Source organism: Scardinius erythrophthalmus (genome assembly GCF_964197995.2).
Source record: "Scardinius erythrophthalmus genome assembly, chromosome: 15".
Classification (NCBI taxonomy): domain Eukaryota; kingdom Metazoa; phylum Chordata; class Actinopteri; order Cypriniformes; family Leuciscidae; genus Scardinius; species Scardinius erythrophthalmus.
Genome location: NC_138235.1, coordinates 10,619,821 through 10,637,826, shown reverse-complemented (window position 1 = coordinate 10,637,826; position 18,006 = coordinate 10,619,821). Strand labels below are relative to the sequence as shown.

The 18,006-nt window shown below is 40.9% G+C and overlaps 1 protein-coding gene across 2 annotated transcripts in view; it reads left to right on the top strand.

The window, feature by feature from the left end:
* Window positions 1-14,727, top strand: part of LOC308703347 (actin, cytoplasmic 1-like) — a 40,026-nt gene extending 25,299 nt beyond the window's left edge. The window contains exons 1-6 of one of the 2 annotated variants that reach the window (XM_081386765.1): window positions 11,533-11,583; window positions 12,884-13,008; window positions 13,194-13,433; window positions 13,724-14,162; window positions 14,257-14,438; window positions 14,541-14,727. In XM_081386765.1, coding sequence (XP_081242891.1) covers window positions 12,886-13,008; window positions 13,194-13,433; window positions 13,724-14,162; window positions 14,257-14,438; window positions 14,541-14,684 — 1,128 coding nt within the window. In that variant the 5' untranslated portion in view covers window positions 11,533-11,583; window positions 12,884-12,885 and the 3' untranslated portion in view covers window positions 14,685-14,727. Of the gene's footprint in view, window positions 1-11,532; window positions 11,584-12,883; window positions 13,009-13,193; window positions 13,434-13,723; window positions 14,163-14,256; window positions 14,439-14,540 lie in introns of those variants that run through there. The other variant, XM_081386764.1, reaches the window with a different exon arrangement.
* The last annotated feature ends 3,279 nt before the right edge of the window (window positions 14,728-18,006 follow it).

The following is an 18,006-nucleotide window of genomic DNA, read 5'->3' as shown; positions in this document are numbered from 1 at the left end:
TACATAATCATGGTAACCAAATAATACAAATTAGCTTATAAAATCAAACAGAATAGCTAAAAAAGAGAATATGAAGAGTTCAGATGCAAAAGCCTCTAAGTGCCATCTGAAAATTTCTTCTAGAATGATCATTTTTATCAAGCTCATATATTTAAGTTCAGTAATTTCACTTAAATGGCAATGAAAATTAGCTATTAATTGTCATTTAAGTGAAATTACTGAACTTAAATATACGAGCTTGATAAAAATTATCATTCTAGAAGAAATTTTCAGATGGCACTTAGAGGCTTTTGCATCTGAACTCTCTCTCTCTCTCTCTCTCTCTCTCTCTCTCTCTCTCTCTCTCTCTCTCTCTCTATATATATATATATATATATATATATCTGCAAAGTTCATAAAAAAGTGCATAAAGTTCAATAAAAAAAAATAGAATTTTTTAGCTATTCTGTTTGGTTTTGTAAGCTAATTTGTATTATTTGGTTAACATGTTTATGTATGAGTCAAGTATTTTTGACATATATTTCTATGCAATTTAAAAAAGACGGAGTACACAAGAGCAACAGAAGGTTGCTGTTGTATTTAGGTTAAGAGGCCCTTAAAACCCTGTTTATCTATATTATTATTATGGTTGTTATTAATCGTGAATAAATCTAAAGCTTTTGAGACTATTATTTTGTGTTATTGAATTTGTCATGAAGACGTGACCATTTCTTCCTTTTATGTAGGCTTACTAAATAATTTTGATAAAAAAAAAGGGAGGGGGGTGCCCTTTTTCAGTTTCAGCACATGCCCCTCAAAAGGTCTGTGCACGGCCCTGCTGCCCCCTCTAGTGCGGCGTTATATTCCATGGCCCAAAAACATCCAGGCCCACATGAGTGAATGGAGGATCCACTTTCACTCTGTCCGAAGTTAAATCTGACATTTTCTGTTCTTCAAATTTTCCTCTTAACTTCCTACAGATAACGCACTGATGAATCACATGGTTGATCAGTTTTGTTCCTTTTACAATCCAGAGCCCTGCTGATCGTAGTGCACCGGCAGTTAGATGACGTCCTTGATGTGCCACTTGATCATGGTAGTGTCTGACCAACAACGTGGCTACGTGTTGACTCGCTGGAATAATTAGTGGGTGCTTTTCCTGTTCAGACATTTCTGCTGATTGTAAGCGACCTCCCACTCGAATCAGTCCTTCACTGTCTACAAAGGGAGATAGATTCTTCAGAGCACTTCGCTGTGAGATTTCCTCACCTTTCTCCAAACTTTTGAGTTCATCTTTATAGTGCTCTTGCTGCACACATTTAATGATGAAGGTTTTTTCTTGTGTGCGCTCAGTCTGGAGACCTTTTTTGCACAAATGCCAGCCTTTGCAATCCCCTATATTTCCCTCTTGAGAAAATGAATTCGAAACATGGACAAGCATGGCTATGCTTCTTACAAGGGATCTCCACTCTGAGAAGCGCTCAAATCTGTGTGATCCTAGAGACAGTTCTGTCATCTTAGTGACCAACGTTAGTACCTGAGGGCGAATCTCCTGATCCTTCTCTGGCTCTACAAGCTCAAACGATTCATTTTCAAGTGTGCCCCCTTGAATGGAGAAATTCTGGACCAGAGAACCAGTTGGTGTGAGGTAGGACAGCTGCTGGAATGAATCTGGTACCAAGGTCTGCTGGGTTCAGGCCTGAATCAACGTGATGCCACTGTTCTGGCCTTGTAAAACATCTGATTTGCGCCACTCTGTTAGCAACATACACATAGAATCGTCTGGATGTGTTATAAATGTATCCTAAAACAATTCTGCTGTCAGTGTAGAATTCCACTGCAGTTAAATCCAGATCCAGCTCTTCTTTAATCAGTCCTGCCAACTCAACAGCAAGAACTGCCGCACAGAGCTCTAGACGTGGCACTGTGTGAGCGGGGTATGGTGCCAACTTTGATTTGGCCATTACAAACCCAATGTGACATTGACCGTCTACAGTTACAACCCTGAGGTAAGCAACAGCTGCTATAGCCAATGTGGAAGCATCAGCAAAAATGATGACCTCTCTCTTGGAAGTGTAGGACATAGAGACTGGTACATAGGGTCTGTTAATCTGAACTTCTTTGAGATCGATTAAAGAATCTGTCCATGCTTTCCACTTAACCTCTTTATCAGCTGGCAGCGGCGTGTCCCAGTCAAGCTGCTCTGATGATAGCTCTCTTACCAAGGCCTTACCTTGCATGGTAACAGGGGCAACAAGTCCCAAAGGATCATAGAGACTGTTAACTGTTGAAAGTATCCCCCGTCGTGTGAATGGTTTTACCTCTGTAGATACCTGAAAAGTGAAACAGTCAGTCTCTAAGTTCCAACTCAACCCTAAGCTTCTTTGAAGAGGTAGAGGATCGACACTCAAATCCAGATCCTTCAGATCATTTGCTCTTTCAGATGGAGGGAATGCTTCCATGACTTGATGATTGTTTGATGAAATCTTGTGGAGCTTGATGTTTGACTCAGCCAACATATTTTTGGTGTTTCTCAGGAGACTGATGGCTTCAGCTGCACTGGAGACCGAAATCAGGCCATCGTCCACATAAAAGTTTTGATGGACAAACTGTTTGGCTTCTCTACCATGCTCCTCTTCTCCGAAATCAGCTGCTCATCTTATTCCAAAGATTGCCACAGCTGGAGATGGGCTGTTCCCAAAAACATGAACCGTCATTCGGTACTCTGTAATTTCTTTGGACAGATCATTATCCCTGAACCACAAGAACCTCAAAAAGTTTTGGTGATCTTCTCTGACCTTGAAGCAGTAGAACATTTGTTCTACATCAGCTGTTACTGCAATCTGCTCCTTACGAAAGCGCATCAGGACCCCGAGTAGCTTGTTGTTTAGATCTGGTCCACTAAGAAGTGTGCTATTCAAAGAGATGCCTTCACATGGTGCACTAGAATCGAAGACGACCCTAATCTTCCCAGGTTTCATAGGGTGGTATACACCGAATATTGGTAAATACCAGCATTCTTCCTCAGGCTGCAGTGGGGGAGCTAGTTCAGCATGTTTGTTGATGAACATGTTTTGCATAAACTCCACAAAGTGTTTAGCCATCTCAGGTTTCCTTTGTAAAGTGCGTTGCAGGGCATTAAGACGCTTCATAGCTTGGTCCCGGTTGTTCGGCAGTGGGCTATGAGGTAAACGGAATGGCAAGGGAGCTACCCAGTGGTTCGACTCATCTATGTACATTTCTCTGTTCATAACATCAAGGAAGATCTCATCTTCAACAGACAGAGAATGTTTATTATCATCGGGAGTCCTCTGAAAGACTTTGTCACCCAGATGATCTGTAAGACAGCCTGTGACTGGACAGCAAGGTAGAGTAGACTGGTAAAGATTATTAGTAGTGCCAAACTGTTCTTTGACCTGAATTCCTTTAGAGCAGTGTGAGAAAAAAGAGGTACGTCCATTTTGCAGTATGTTTGTCCTGAAAACATTTGCAGTCTCGGACTTGTGTACTCCTCCCAAACACACTTCTCCCACAATGACCCAGCCTAAATCAAGACGCTGAGCATATGGCGTGTTACCAGGACCATTATACTGTTCTCGAACCTTATGCACACTTAGGATGTCCCTTCCTAAAAGGAGAAGAATGGGAGCTCTTGCATCATAAGGTGGTATTTTGTCAGCCATTGACTTGAGATGAGGGAAGTATTGTGCTATTCCTGGTGTTGGAATTTCGTCACGATCTTCAGGCAACATATTGCATTCTAAGAGAGTGGGAAGTGGCACCTGCATTTTCCCATCAAGTGAACAAACAATAAAATCGTCTGCCTTCCTTCCCATTGTCTTTGATGAACCAGCACATGTACGAAGAGTATAGGGGAAAGAGTCTCCGTTGATCCCAAACAACTCGAAGAAGTCAGACCTTGCTAGAGACCGGTTACTCTGATCGTCCAGAACTACATACATCCTCTTAGCCTTTTTAGGACAGTTGGATGGATAAACGTCAACCAAACAGATTTTCGAGCATGATCTAGGTCTGGGAGATTTGCCGCAGATTTCCGTGCACTTAGAAGTTACATCAGATGATATGTCTCCTTCAGACTCCCCACCTTGCTCTCGCTCTTTTACTGGAGCTTCCTCGGCCCATGGAGCAGGCCCTGGGTGCAATGCAGAGACATGGCGATCACTGTTACACTCTCTACATTTAACCGCTGCCCCACATTCTTTGGCTATGTGATTGGCGGAGCCGCAACATCTGAAGCAGATAGACTGTTCTTTGAGGTAAGTTTTCCTTTCATCCAGGGTCTTTCCTCTAAAGCCACGGCACTTTGACAACGGATGCGGCTTATTATGAATTGGACATTGCTTACTAGGGTCCAAAATCTTTTGTTCTGGAGGTTGGTTGGTTCTTGAAACTGTGTCTAACACTTCAGTTTTCCTTACTGACACAGGTATTTTGTTGCTGACCCGTGAAAATTTCTCCTGTTTAAGACGACTCTGCATAGATAACAAAAAACTGGGATCATTTCTTATTCTTGCTTGGTCGCAAATGAACCGCACAAAGAAGCCAAATGGTGGAAAAGAGACATGATAATCCTCTTTATACTTAGCTCCATGAGTGATCCATCTTTCCTGCAGATTAAAGGGAAGCTTCTCAATGATGGAATTGACTCCCCTCGCAGTATCAAGAATTGCTAAACCTGGTAAATGTCCCCCTGTCTTTGCAGATTCCAATTCCATGAGCATGTCTCCTAACTCCCTGAGTCTTTGCCCATCTCTATTAGTAATGTTTGGAAACTCTTCCAGTTTTCTCAACAGCGCATTCTCAATTACTTCTGGACTCCCGTAACACTCTTCCAATCGCTGCCAAAGCATACGGACACCTGCTATGGGATAGTGTGCATGAACCGATCTGATCCGTTTTGCTTGCATGGATGACTCTGGGCCGAGACATTTTGTGAGAAGGTCTAGCTCTTCTCTAGCTGTTAATCCAAGGTCTTTTGTGACATCTTGAAAAGACGATTTCCAGGCCCAGTAGTTCTCAGGGTGATCATCGAACTTCACAAGACCAGAACTCACCATCTCTTTTCTTACCATGTAGTTAGCTAAATCAGATGTGTATGGCAGGTTAACCATGGGAGCTCTAAATCTGGGAATAGGAGAAGCCTCAAAAGCAGAGTGATGTCCATGATCTTCGCCTCTCTGACTATCCCTTGTCTCATGTTTTATTTTTAACTCCTCCATTCCATACGATGGATGTACATGTGGAGATGTTACTGTAGCTTCACACTGAAGAGGTTCAGCGCTCCTGAAGGATGACTGTAAAATCGGAGTATCAGGGAACCGCTGCTGATGTTGTTCCATTATATGCTTCTGAACATACTCTTTAGTACGCTGAGTGCAAGCTAAGCTTGTCTCATGGTCCAATTCAACTATATTTCCCTCCTCTATGTCAGCTGCTGCCTCATAAATCGCTGCTTCAGCAGACGCTGCAGTTGCTTCTTTTTGAGATTGTAGCAAGAATAGATCTGCTTCTACTTCTGCTTTTTTCCTCATCATAGCTGCTTCTTTTTCTGCATAAGATGCTTTAGCTCGAGCTGCTTAGGCTTTAGCTCGCGCTCGAGTCGCTGCCACACTTGCTGATGACCGACTTGAGCGTTGAGATGACTTGCAGCTAGAAGATTGTGATCTAATCTCAAAGGCTTGAGATTTATCTTTCTCATCACTGTGTGACTCCATACTTTACTTGCTTCTGAAGAGTTGTGCATCGCAATGTAACAATGGCTGTGTGGTTCCGCTGTTTTCACCCACTGTGTCAATGTCTTTTTACTATTCTGTTCTGACCAATTGCGTAGCTTAAGCAAAGGCTTAACAGATAGCGTACAACTTGAAAAAAGAACTCCAGAAAGCAGTCTTCATAACTTTAGTGACTTTACTGGTGATTCACTTCTCAATATTTTTTCTGTAAAACTACAAACAAGAAGAAAAATATGTTTGAACATTGTTCACATTTACATACACATATCCATCTTAACATTACGGTTTGTACATAGTTCCTTTCACATAATTTTAAGTAATAAACACAGATAAATTATATTCAAATGAGATAATGTACAAACAGAAGATAAACTAGCATGTGCCGACGCTACAACATTGCACGTTATCAATAACACAAATCAAGTGTGCTTATAACAAAAATATAGCAATAATCTCTGTTCTAGAAATTAGTGAAAAATATTGCACTTACAGACATATATTTCCAAGGTTTAAACGATGGAATCAATAGCCGATAGAAATTGCGTTGCCGTTGTTCTTGACTGCGTTCACTGAGGGAAATCGAAAGTAAACTATATAAACATAGTGCAGTACCTTAAATGTCCAGTGGGAGGCGGAAAAGAAACACAGCTAAACATAAGCAACAGCACATGTAACTTAAAGCAGAAGCAGCCTGGCCAGCGGCGGAGTATGCACGATCCGCGAGTGCTGAAGACGCTCTGACTGCACGGCTTTTTTGGGGCGACCGCTTCCTCCAGTGGCGGGAGCTTCACATATCCTTTTTCCTCAGCGCCGTCAACAGATAGAGCGTTAACTGTACGTACACACCGCCGCCGACTTGAGCTGCATAGAAGCTCTGTCAAAAAGTACAGGAAAGCTTGACGCTTGTCCGCTCTGAATAGTGAGTGCGCGCGCGCGGCCGGGGCTCTCTCTCTCTCTCTCTCTCTCTCTCTCTCTCTCTCTCTCTCTCTCTCTCTCTCTCTCTCTCTCTCTCTCTCTCTCTCTCTCTCTCTCTCTCTCTCTGCTCGGAGGCAGAAGAGCGCGTGCGCGCTGACAATTTTATTATTTTGGTATGAACATTCACCCGCCACTGTGGCGGATAGCCTTTTGAGATATACCAAACGGAAAATCTACCCGCATTTGGCGCTTGGCGGGTGTTAATTTCGGACCCTGCTCACTCAGCTCAGAGATCCACTGGTTGACGATCACACGTTGATCTGATTGGTTACAATGTAGTTTGTGACGTCAGAAAAACCAGCGGTTTCAAAGCGTGTTTTTGAGACTGTCTTTGGTTCACTGCAGTTTGAAGGAGGAAATACTCAGCAATGGTGTCGACTTATGAATTTACACATGGTTTGCCTTAAAGCATATTAAAAACACCACATAGACATATAAACTACAGTAAAAGCTGGATTTTCACCACTGAGGGACTTTATGTGACTTTATGGGATCAGCCCGTGGCAACAGTTTAAAAGAAGCCTAATCCTGTGGGAAAACCGTGGACTTGGCAACCTCTGTGACTATGTTAAGACTGAGACTTAAGAACTAATCTGACCAACTAGCCAAGGGTAAAGTGTACAGTAAAACAATAAAGCGGAAGGGTTTGTTTTTGAGCAGGTGCATCATCATCATCATCATCATCATCATCATCATTTCCCTGGTTCATTCAGCAACAGGCTCATATTCGGGATCTTAACCCCTCAAAAACATTCAAAATCAAGATTATGTTTACTGACAGTTTTGTCATCAGATCCACCATTAAGTGAAGCTAATTTGATTACTTAGTACCAGTAAGAAGCAGTAAGAACCATTTCAAGATTTGCTGATGATACTTGTGTATTATTTAGTTTTATGACTGTAGTAATTATTATGAGTGATGCGTGTGTTTTTTTTATGAGATATTGCCACCATCAGTATTGTTGCAGTAAAAAAAATATTATTACAATTAATTAATTAGACAATTACAATTAAAGGCTTACTATTGTAATAGTTTAATTAATTAATTGTAATAATATTTTCTTACTGCAACAATGATGGTGGCAATATCTCATACAATTTTTTTTTTCAATAAATAAATAAATAAATAAACTCTTTACAAAAAAATATTAGAAAACAGACATTCTTTTACCATTTTTTCTTGTTATATTGTTGATATTGAATAGATTGAGGAATACTAAGAAGGTGGAGGTCTAGTGTGTGTGTGTGTGTGTGTGTGTGTGTGTGTGTGTGTGTGTGTGTGTGTGTGTGTGTGTGTGTGTGTTTTGTAAACATCACAACCTAATGAACTGAAAGTACTAAACAAAAAATATATCTGATAAATATCTTGATATATGGTTTATAATTTTTTGGACATAAACACTTTTTCAAAATATCTTCTTTTACTTTCCACAGAAGATCCATACGAGTTTGTAATGACATGAGGGATGAGTAACTAAAATGTGGGGGTGAACTATCCCTTTAAGTATAATACTTAAAAACTCATTTTTTACATTTTGATAAATCTAGAAGACAAAAGACCAGCAGTAACCAAGTCTTTTTTTTTATTTTTTTATAATGTTATAAATAACAGCAGAAAGCGGGTGAAGACTTGCCTCTAGATTACTGCAGCATATCATCATATCCCTGCTCTCTGACCCAGAAACACTCCATGTGAACTATAAAGATAAAGAGTGAGAGTCGAGTCAGACAGCGGGCCTCACCAATGACCTCAGTCTTATCAAGAACGAGAGAGAGAGAGAGAGAGAGAGAGAGAGAGAGAGAGAGAGAGAGAGAGAGAGAGAGAGAGAGAATGCCCCTTTCACGCAGAGATTCCGGAAAATACACATCTTTTCACCACCAAATGGAAATTTTATCAGAAAACTAAAAGCAATCACTGGAAACAGCGTGATCGCAAAACAAACATGATAAATTTAAATATAAAATTTAAACATGATACATTTTTGGGGTTTACTTGAATATTTAAAACCCAAGCATTGATGTTTTACCACAGGTTTACAATAAAAAGTGATACATTGATAATTATGAATTAAATTATGTCAAAATTGCACATTAGTCACACAGAAATAAATTACCATTAGGTCTATTTCACAAAAGAAAGAGGACACACTCTTATTCAGTCGAGGCTGTTTCTGTTTATTTCTGGTAGTTACGGGACATTTTTACACCACATTTAGAAAGAATGATAATTTCTACAAATATGCCACCAAAAATACGACCTGAGGAGCTTTAGCACTCTCTCCCTTTAGGCTAGGTATATTTTCAGTCAGAGAAACAGAGGAAGCTCCCGAAAAAGAAAGTTGCTTTATTTTATGACTGTGCGGTGTAAAGAGTATGCTACTGACTGATCAAATAAAAACATGATTAGATAGCCATTATGATTTGTCTGATTTCTTCAAGTGTTACATGTAATTGTTAGGGTGCACAGACTTTTGCATCGCGTATAAATATTTCTACCTTATACAGTGATCAGAATCCACATCGGATCACTAACAGAAGGTTTTGATTTTAGTCTAAGGATTTTAGTTACCTGTTTGTATCAACTGAACGCCTGTGACAGTGAAATTTGTAGTTGTAGAGAATAGCCACACATGTGCATCAGTTAATTTGAAGTCAATGTTTTAAGAGTTGAAAAACACTTTGTTTCTCTTTCACAAACACAACACAACAGTTACCTTCTCAAATTCTTCATTGCAGGTGGTCAAATCCTATTCTACAAATCACAAATTAACCCCCCCCCCCCCACCCCCCCCACACACACACACACACACGCGCACACACACACACACATTTATATTACACACTGGACCCGGGCTAATAAAAGTGTGGAAATTGTAGGTGCTGTGTCCTTTCAGGGCTTGCTGTTATTGTGTGTGTGTATATGTGTGTGTGTATGTGTGTGTGTGTTCTTGTATATGGTTTATGAGGACACAAATGTGTATAATGACATGGGTATTACAACGTAAAAATGGTTTATGAGGACATCTGTGTCCTCATAAACCAAATGGCTTAAAAAAAACATACTAAATTGTGTTTTTTGAAATTCAAAAAAGGCCAAAAGTTTTCTGTGATTGGTAGGTTTAGTGGTAGGGTTAGTGTAGGGGGATATATTATACAGTTTGTACATTACAAAAAACATTACGCCGATGGAGAGTGACCGTACACCACATATCCAAGTGAGTGTGTGTGTGTGTGTGTGTGTGTGTGTGTGTGTGTGTGTGTGTGTGTGTGTGTGTGTGTGTGTGTGTGTGTGTGTGTGTGTGAGAGAGAGAGAGATTGTGTGTAAGTGTGAGAGAGTGTGAGTGCAAGAGTGAGTTTTGTGTTTCTACCCCTGCTGTTCCCGCACAAGGTTGCAGTTCGTAAATGTGATCTAACAAAGCTAAAGAGGAAATATTAACCATATATGCTGTTTATATTGCTTGTAATTGGGATGAAGTAAACATTTGTAGAGTATTTTAACATAAATTGTTTGATTATGTTGAATTAAAAACCCCAAAATGCAGCGGGTCCACCAGACCCACGAACACTGGCTGAATAACAAAAATATGAACACCACACAAGGGTTAAGAAACTCTTACGCTCACATTTTTGGTACAGTTGCTGAAGTGAATATGGTGCAAGAAATGAATGGTAATGGTTCATGTATTTAGGAATATTCTATCTGCTCTTCTGTTGGAAATGAGAGTTGCTGTAATTATTCAGGTAAAAATATGTGGGGAATATGTGGGGAATATGTGTGCGTCCTGATAATGTCAAATGTCTGTTACCAGTAAAAAGTGTCCTACATTATTTTAAATAAATCTAGTCAGTGAAAGAGTGCAAGCATATTCATCTAAAATAATTCTGCATTTTCAGCTTCAGAATCATGAATAGCCTATGTCAAATCTATATGAAATATATCAAATCATGACATGAGGGGTATCGTTACACCCCTATTAGTTACTCATTAAAAATGGCAGTGTGTAATTATAATGTCCCCCAAATCAGAAGGGACAAAAGTGAATAAAATTTTGCATAAAGAAACTGAATCATGTTTTAGCACCGTTAGGATTTTTTTTATTGTGACATTTTTGTGTAAGAAAAAAAAATCCCATTATTTGAATCCTGTCCAGACAGACACAGACAGTATTATTATTATTTTAGAAGTTAAAATCAGCATAAACAACAAATACTACTGTGTATTATACTGTTTTTACAATTGAAAAAAATATATAAACTTTTTTTTTTTTTTTTTTTGAATCAAAAAGCTATAGACAGAAAGGTCAAAATTGTTACAACCATCCCCGGTCTCCCTACAGATCGTTTCTGATGAAATAGAACGGTTAAGATTAAAATTTGGACACATGCTGCTGTCCCGAGAATTTTAGGTTTCTTTCGCTTTCTCCCCCCCCCCCCCCCCACCCCCCACCCCCACCTCCACAATGGCAGCCTATGGGCACTGGAACAATCCTTCAGAAAAACGCATTAAACTTTCGTTTACAAAGACGTGAAACTCACGGTGGTCAGGGGTGTTCACTGATATGCTCACACAAAAATCGCCGCAAATGATGCTTTCCAACAGGTTTTATCGTAGTTTTTGTCAAACACACACACAAAAAAACCTTGGACAGTGCTTTAAGTGTAAAATACTGAACTTGTCCTTTAATGTCTAATGTCTAATTTTAATTTCGTTTCTCTCAGTAGCTCTTCCAGTTCTTCCAGTTGTTCCAGCCTTACAGACCTGTGCCCGGCTAAATCTTATCATTGTGTGTGTGCTTGTGGTAGAGTATTGTTAGTTTTCAGTGGACGCTGAGAAGAGCTTCATACCCCTTGTTCACAATAACCTACTAATACACAGGTGAGAATGCATTTATAACAGTATTTGGTATCATGATAGTGTTAGTAATGTCACTGGTTGGAGGTTTATTTTTTTAATTAAGTTACGCATATTCAGTTCATATTGGAATGTGATTTGAGTTTTAATTGTGAATGCAGTTTGAGTAAACCATGTAATTTTAAAAGCACACTATGCAAGATTTGTACCTTAATATAACTGTTACGAAACTGCTCGGAGACACGAAGGTAGAGATCCAAATGCAGCTTTATTAGAATAATCAACAACGGAGATAATCTCAGAGCAGAAACAGATAAAAGGCAAGGGGGGGGTGCAGGTTTGAGAGGTGGCAATGCAGGTTTGAGAGGTGGCGCCCCGCCAAATCACGTGAGAATCACGACTTGCTTTTACGGCACGGCTTTCACATACATCAACAACATATGAAGCAGCCTCTGGAAGACACTAGCATGCGTTTCAGACGTGAATCATGGCAGAGTCGACGAAGAAAACACGATCGGAAGAGTCAAGGAAAAGAAAACGAGAAAGTGAGACACAAGAGGCCCACTCGGTCAGGCTTTCACTCGTTGGCGAGAGCTAAAATGCAGCAATGGATGCAACAGTGATGTAGGCCTGGCGTTCTTGATGGACTAGTAAGTAAATCTCTTATTTGTAAACTTGCTTGCGTTCTATGTTGTATGTTGTTGCGCTTGCTTGTATGTCATTTTTTACGAAGTTGTTCATTCATCCATTGTTGATAATAAGACCAGTCCACTAATTTCCACATGTTTAGCTAGCTATCGATTAGCAGAGCTGTCAGCAGACTTGATAACAAACACTCGTTTCTCTTAAGTTACATGTTTTCGCGTTATGTTTTATTGCCCAGCCTACCTCACGAGCAAGTTTACCAGCTGACTCAGGTGTTGTGAAAGCTTTCTTAGCTGGAAGGACTTAACCGTAAATCTTCTTTTTGTAACTAGAGGGGCTTTAAATCCAAGCTTTAGGTGTGAAATGCCTTATAATTGATCCATATAATGCAGTTAAATGTGGATTTGGTGGCGTAGTTTCCTCCATGGTACAGGTAAAGCGCTTATCTTGGCCCTTGAAACTGGGAGTGGTTGTGTCCATTGGTCTGAATCAGCGGTTTTGAGCTGCTCAAACTTCCTGCCTGACCACTTCCTTTGTCTCAAATCGCTTGGTTTCAACCCTGTGCCTTTGCGCCACCTACTGGACAGTCGTCACCCGTTACTCAAGCATCATCGCCACCTATAAGAGAAACTAAAGGATTGCAGTATTTTAACGATTTCAATTTTCTTTTTTTGTACAGCTATGGATGAGGAAATCGCTGCCCTTGTCATTGATAACGGCTCCGGTATGTGCAAAGCCGGTTTTGCTGGAGATGATGATCCTCGTGCTGTTTTCCCTTCCATTGTTGGCCGACCCCGGCATCAGGTATATATAGTCATTTTATTTTCATTGGGGCATTAGTTTCTTATTAAAATGTTAAATTATATGTGAACTGTCAAATGCATAAATGTAGAATTAATGGTAAACATTTCAAGTGAAATTTACTAAAATAAACTACTTGATTTTCTTTGCACTTGTTGTTGCCTAATCTTTCATTTTCCTTTCTCTAGGGAGTGATGGTTGGCATGGAACAGAAGGACTCCTATGTGGGAGATGAGGCTCAGAGCAAAAGAAGTATCCTGAAGCTTAACTATCCTATTGAGCGCGGACTCGTGACCCACTGGGATGATATGGAGAAGATCTGGCACCACACTTTCTACAATGAGCTGCGTGTTACCCCTGAGGAGCACCCTGTCCTGCTTACAGAGGCTCCCCTGAATCCCAAAGCCAAGAGGGAGAAGATGACACAGGTGTGTTTTTGTGACTTATTGATATGACCCCTTCTATTTGGCTTCTCCCATGAACTCTGTTACGAGGTTCAAAAGGTTCTACCATCTTTGCTTCCCCCTCCTTTTCTTTCTTGCGTGGTAGCTTTTCTAACACTTCTTACTAGCATTGTCCTGAGTGTAAACCTTATCAGCATGGTGTGCCAGGGAGGTTTCCTGCCCAGGATTGCTTCCTTAACCTTGTATTGGTTTGGATTTGGAAGTGTCTAAAGGGGATTATTTTTATTAAACTCTAACTTTGCTCTTTCCTACAGATCATGTTTGAGACCTTCAACACCCCTGCCATGTATGTGGCCATCCAGGCTGTGCTCTCCCTGCTTGCTTCTGGTCGTACTACTGGTATTGTGATGGACTCTGGTGATGGTGTTACCCACATCGTGCCCATCTATGAGGGTAATGCTCTTCACCATGCCATCCTGCGTCTGTATCTGGCTGGTCATGACCTGACAGACTACCTGAAGGACATCCTGATTGAGCGTGGCTACAGCTTCACCACAACGGCCGAGAGAGAAACTGTCCGTGACATCAAGGAGAAGCTGTGCTATGTGGCCCTGGACTTCGAGCAGGAGATGGGAACCGCTGCCTCATCTTCCTCCCTGGAGAAAAGATACCAGCTGCCTGACGGGCAGGACATCACCATTGGCAATGAGCGTTTCCGTTGCCCTGAGGCTCTCTTCCAGCCATCCTTCCTGGGTTAGTCTCACACTGTGCATTAAAATGGGTTGTGCGTTAAAAATCCCTGTATCAACTGGTTTACTATGATGAATAACTTGTTTTCTTTATGCAGGTATGGAATCTTGCGGTATCCACAAGACTACCTTCAACTCCATCATGAAGTGTGACGTGGACATCCGTAAGGACCTGTATGCCAACATAGTGCTGTCTGGAGGAACCACCATGTACCCTGGCATTGCTGACCGTATGCGGGAGGAGATCACCTCCCTTGCTCCTTCCACCATTAAGATCAAGGTGATGCACCTTAAATGCATGCAAAGATGAGACTTAAAAGTTAAGTTTGCTTGCAATGGTTAAGGTTTGCTTGCAATGGTTAACATCTCTTTTCTCTTGCAGATCATTGCTCCCCCTGAGCGCAAATACTCCGTCTGGATTGGTGGCTCCCTCTTGGCCTCCCTGTCCACCTTCCAGAATATGTGGATCAGCAAGCAGGAGTACGATGAGATCGGCCCATCCATCATCCACAGAAATTCTCTTTAAACTGAAAAGTAAACCCAAATAAAACGTGCACATGTAAAACCACACAGTGTCTATTGTCTTCAGTATATTGCTCTGATTTAAAACTGACTGAAATGACTTGGGGTTTTTTTTGGGTCTGACTTCAACCTGTGTTAAAAAAAAAAAAAATACAATAGCCATTGGATTTGCAGTTAAATTTCACATTAATTTCTTTTAAAGGAGTCATAACCTGCAATTTTCACTTTTCCACGAGAATCAATGTATGTTATGATTGCCTAACGATTATACACTGGCCGGGAAGCCGATATTTAAAAGTGAAGCGTTTGTTTACCTCAGGGTAAATAAACCAGCGCGCGTGCACGCACACTCAAATACGAGATTTTGATTTCAGCCCCGTCTTGACGTCATGACAGGGCAGTATATACCATATATGGACACTGCAAACCTATGCCGCGGGAAGCCCGCCCCTCTCCCCCTCATATTCAGTTCAGTCGAGAAAGATGGAGAAACGAGTACACACCTGAGTTGCTCTGTGGTTGACTGCCACAAACAACATGTAAATGTGTTTTCTCTACCAAAAACGGACCAAACTATCAGGGACCAGTGGATGAAATTCATTTTTAATGACGCTGTCCCAACAACCCTTTCAAATGGCTTATCGTTAGGAGTCTGCGCTAAACATTTCACACAGGAATCATACACAAATTTGGGGCAATATCAGGCGAAGTTGGCCTCGAAGCTCTGTTTGGAAAAAGGTGCAATTCCAACCATCAGAGACTTGCCTGAAATTGAAACGGTAAGACTGAGTTTTTATTGCTCTACTGTGTGTAACAAACAGCAGCTAACTGCTAATGCGGCTATTGTATGCTAGCGGGAGTATTAGCTTCGAGGTAAACATGGGGAATGGCTGCTAACGTTACTTTGCAAACAACAAATGACTGAGATCATCATGAATTCGGCTATTGTATATTGCCGGTCGCGGCCAGGGGTGCGTTTCCCAAAAGCATCGTTGGCCAACTATGGTCGCAAGTTCATCGCAATGTCCATTGAACTCTATTGGTAACGACGGAACTTGCGACCATAGTTGGCCAACGATGCTTTCGGGAAACGCACCCCTGGTTGGGTTCATTCATAACTTGCGCCATGATGTCATTTTGGAATAATATTCTAAAGCGTTACCTGCGTTGTCAACCCCCCTCCTTCCTGCCACCAATCAACACTCCCCTCATTTGCATTATTAAAATGACCGTCCACGACAGCCAAAATATCGCATCAGATCTCGCAAGACAATAATGCCTTCAGAAATAAGGGTCTGAGGAGCTCTGTGTTTATTTTTTTTCCACTTTTCTTTTTTAGAAGGGCCTGAAAGACTATAATACAGCAGTAGGTATCCAAGGTAATACTAGGTTATGACTCCTTTAAGGTCATGATTTAGGTCATGACAAGTAACCATATCAGATTATTCTTTAAAGGGGTCATATAATGGTACATGCACTTTTACAAGTTCATAGTACTGAAATGATTGTTGGCTGTGCCTGTACACAACCATCATAAAATGATAAAAATCCATCCAGTGTTTTTTTTAATCTCCTTATATGTTTTCCCCCGTCTCAAATCAAGCCATTCGACCGTGTGACGTCACACGGTCGGACGCCCCTCCCATGATTGTTAATTGACAGCAGCGTTTAACACAGACCCGCCCTGAGCGAGCTGTCATCATAGTCCGCATTGTTGATACGCTAGAGCAGAATGGCGTCTAAGCGATTGTGGTGTTCTGTTCTTGGGTGTAATAATGAACACAGCAGACATTTTGATGTTCCTAAATCCGAACCGCTGAAGGCGCAGTGGATGAGTTTTGTTTTCGAAGGAAATATTCCCCACGATCAACAGCAATGCTTTCATGTTTGCGCAAATCATTTCACACACCAGACTGCTTTACAAACGAGGGTCAGTATAAAGCTGGTTTTGCTAAGCTACTCCTGAAAAAAGGATCGGTACCAACTATTCGTGTTCCTGCTGCACCTCCAGAAGAAGTGAGTGTAACGTTTTATTAACCTTTATATTAATCTTTAAATTAATCTTTGCAAATTGCTTGCACGCTTCACGATGAATGTGGCTAAGGTTTACACTAAGGGTACATTACGGCATGTTTTCTGTGTACAACGTTCTCAATATAATTCATAATCCCACGTTTATAATGAACAATGCGTTATGGTTATTGTGTTATTACAAACGCAGGTGTTAAAGTTAACGTGGTAATACTACACTAAGCTTACTTTTGTAGATGGTTTATAACGGTGTCTGTTACTGATTAAGAAGTAATGTAAGAAAAACAGTTATAACTGCATGAAGATGAATTGTAATACAAAATTCGTAGGTGTCCTTCAACTACTGTTAGAAACATTCCTGCCGTGACCTCATGCCAGTGCTTCAGCCCTGACAGTTGTACCTAAAACTGCATAGATAACGTTACGCATCACTGACAAGCCTACATTTACCGAAAAAAAAAATTTCATGACCATTATCTGTAACATAAATCTGTCAATGAACTAACGTATACATCAGTAAACACATAGCGTTCGTACCTCACTACTCTACCCTGCCAGTACACACAAAGATAGATCAAAGTGACATTACGTTAACCAACCATTTAGAAACGTCCTGTTCGAGCCTTAATTGTCAAACTTCTTCGGGGCCGTCATCTTGTTCCGGGTCCGACTCCGGTTCAAATTGATACGGTTGCACAGATGTGTCCTCAGAGACTCGCGTGCCATTCTTCAAAATATACCCTCAACTGTTGTCAAGGCAACACTCCACATGTATTGTGTCAAAACGCCCCACAGAACAGAGGGGCGGGGTGAGCAAAGCTCATTATCATTTAAAGACACATGCACTTAAACGGCGTGCTGAAAACAGCTGTTTTTGACCAGGTGAAATGAGTGTTCTCTTAGGTCTCTCGTACTGCGTAAGCAGGGCTTAATTTGAGCCGGAACACGCCGGAACATGTTCCGTCACCTCCGACATTGGATCCGGAACCTTTTTTATTGGATCCGGCACCTCCTGTGTCACTAAAATTAATTGCCTAAATGAAAAAAAAATAAAATTACTGTTTGTGTAGTGTTCAATGTTTGTGACACATGATTTGCGCGCTTGTTGTACGAGTTGAGATTGCTGTTAGCCTCGATCGTTTCACTCAGGGGAAAAATGTCAAAAAGACAGAAAAGTTTGCTTAACTTTTTCAAATACGTTGACCAGTCAGATTCCAAACAAGCAAAAATCGTTTCCGCAGATGGACACAGTAGCCTAGTATCGACATAATATCTCGTTATTTCGACATAATAAG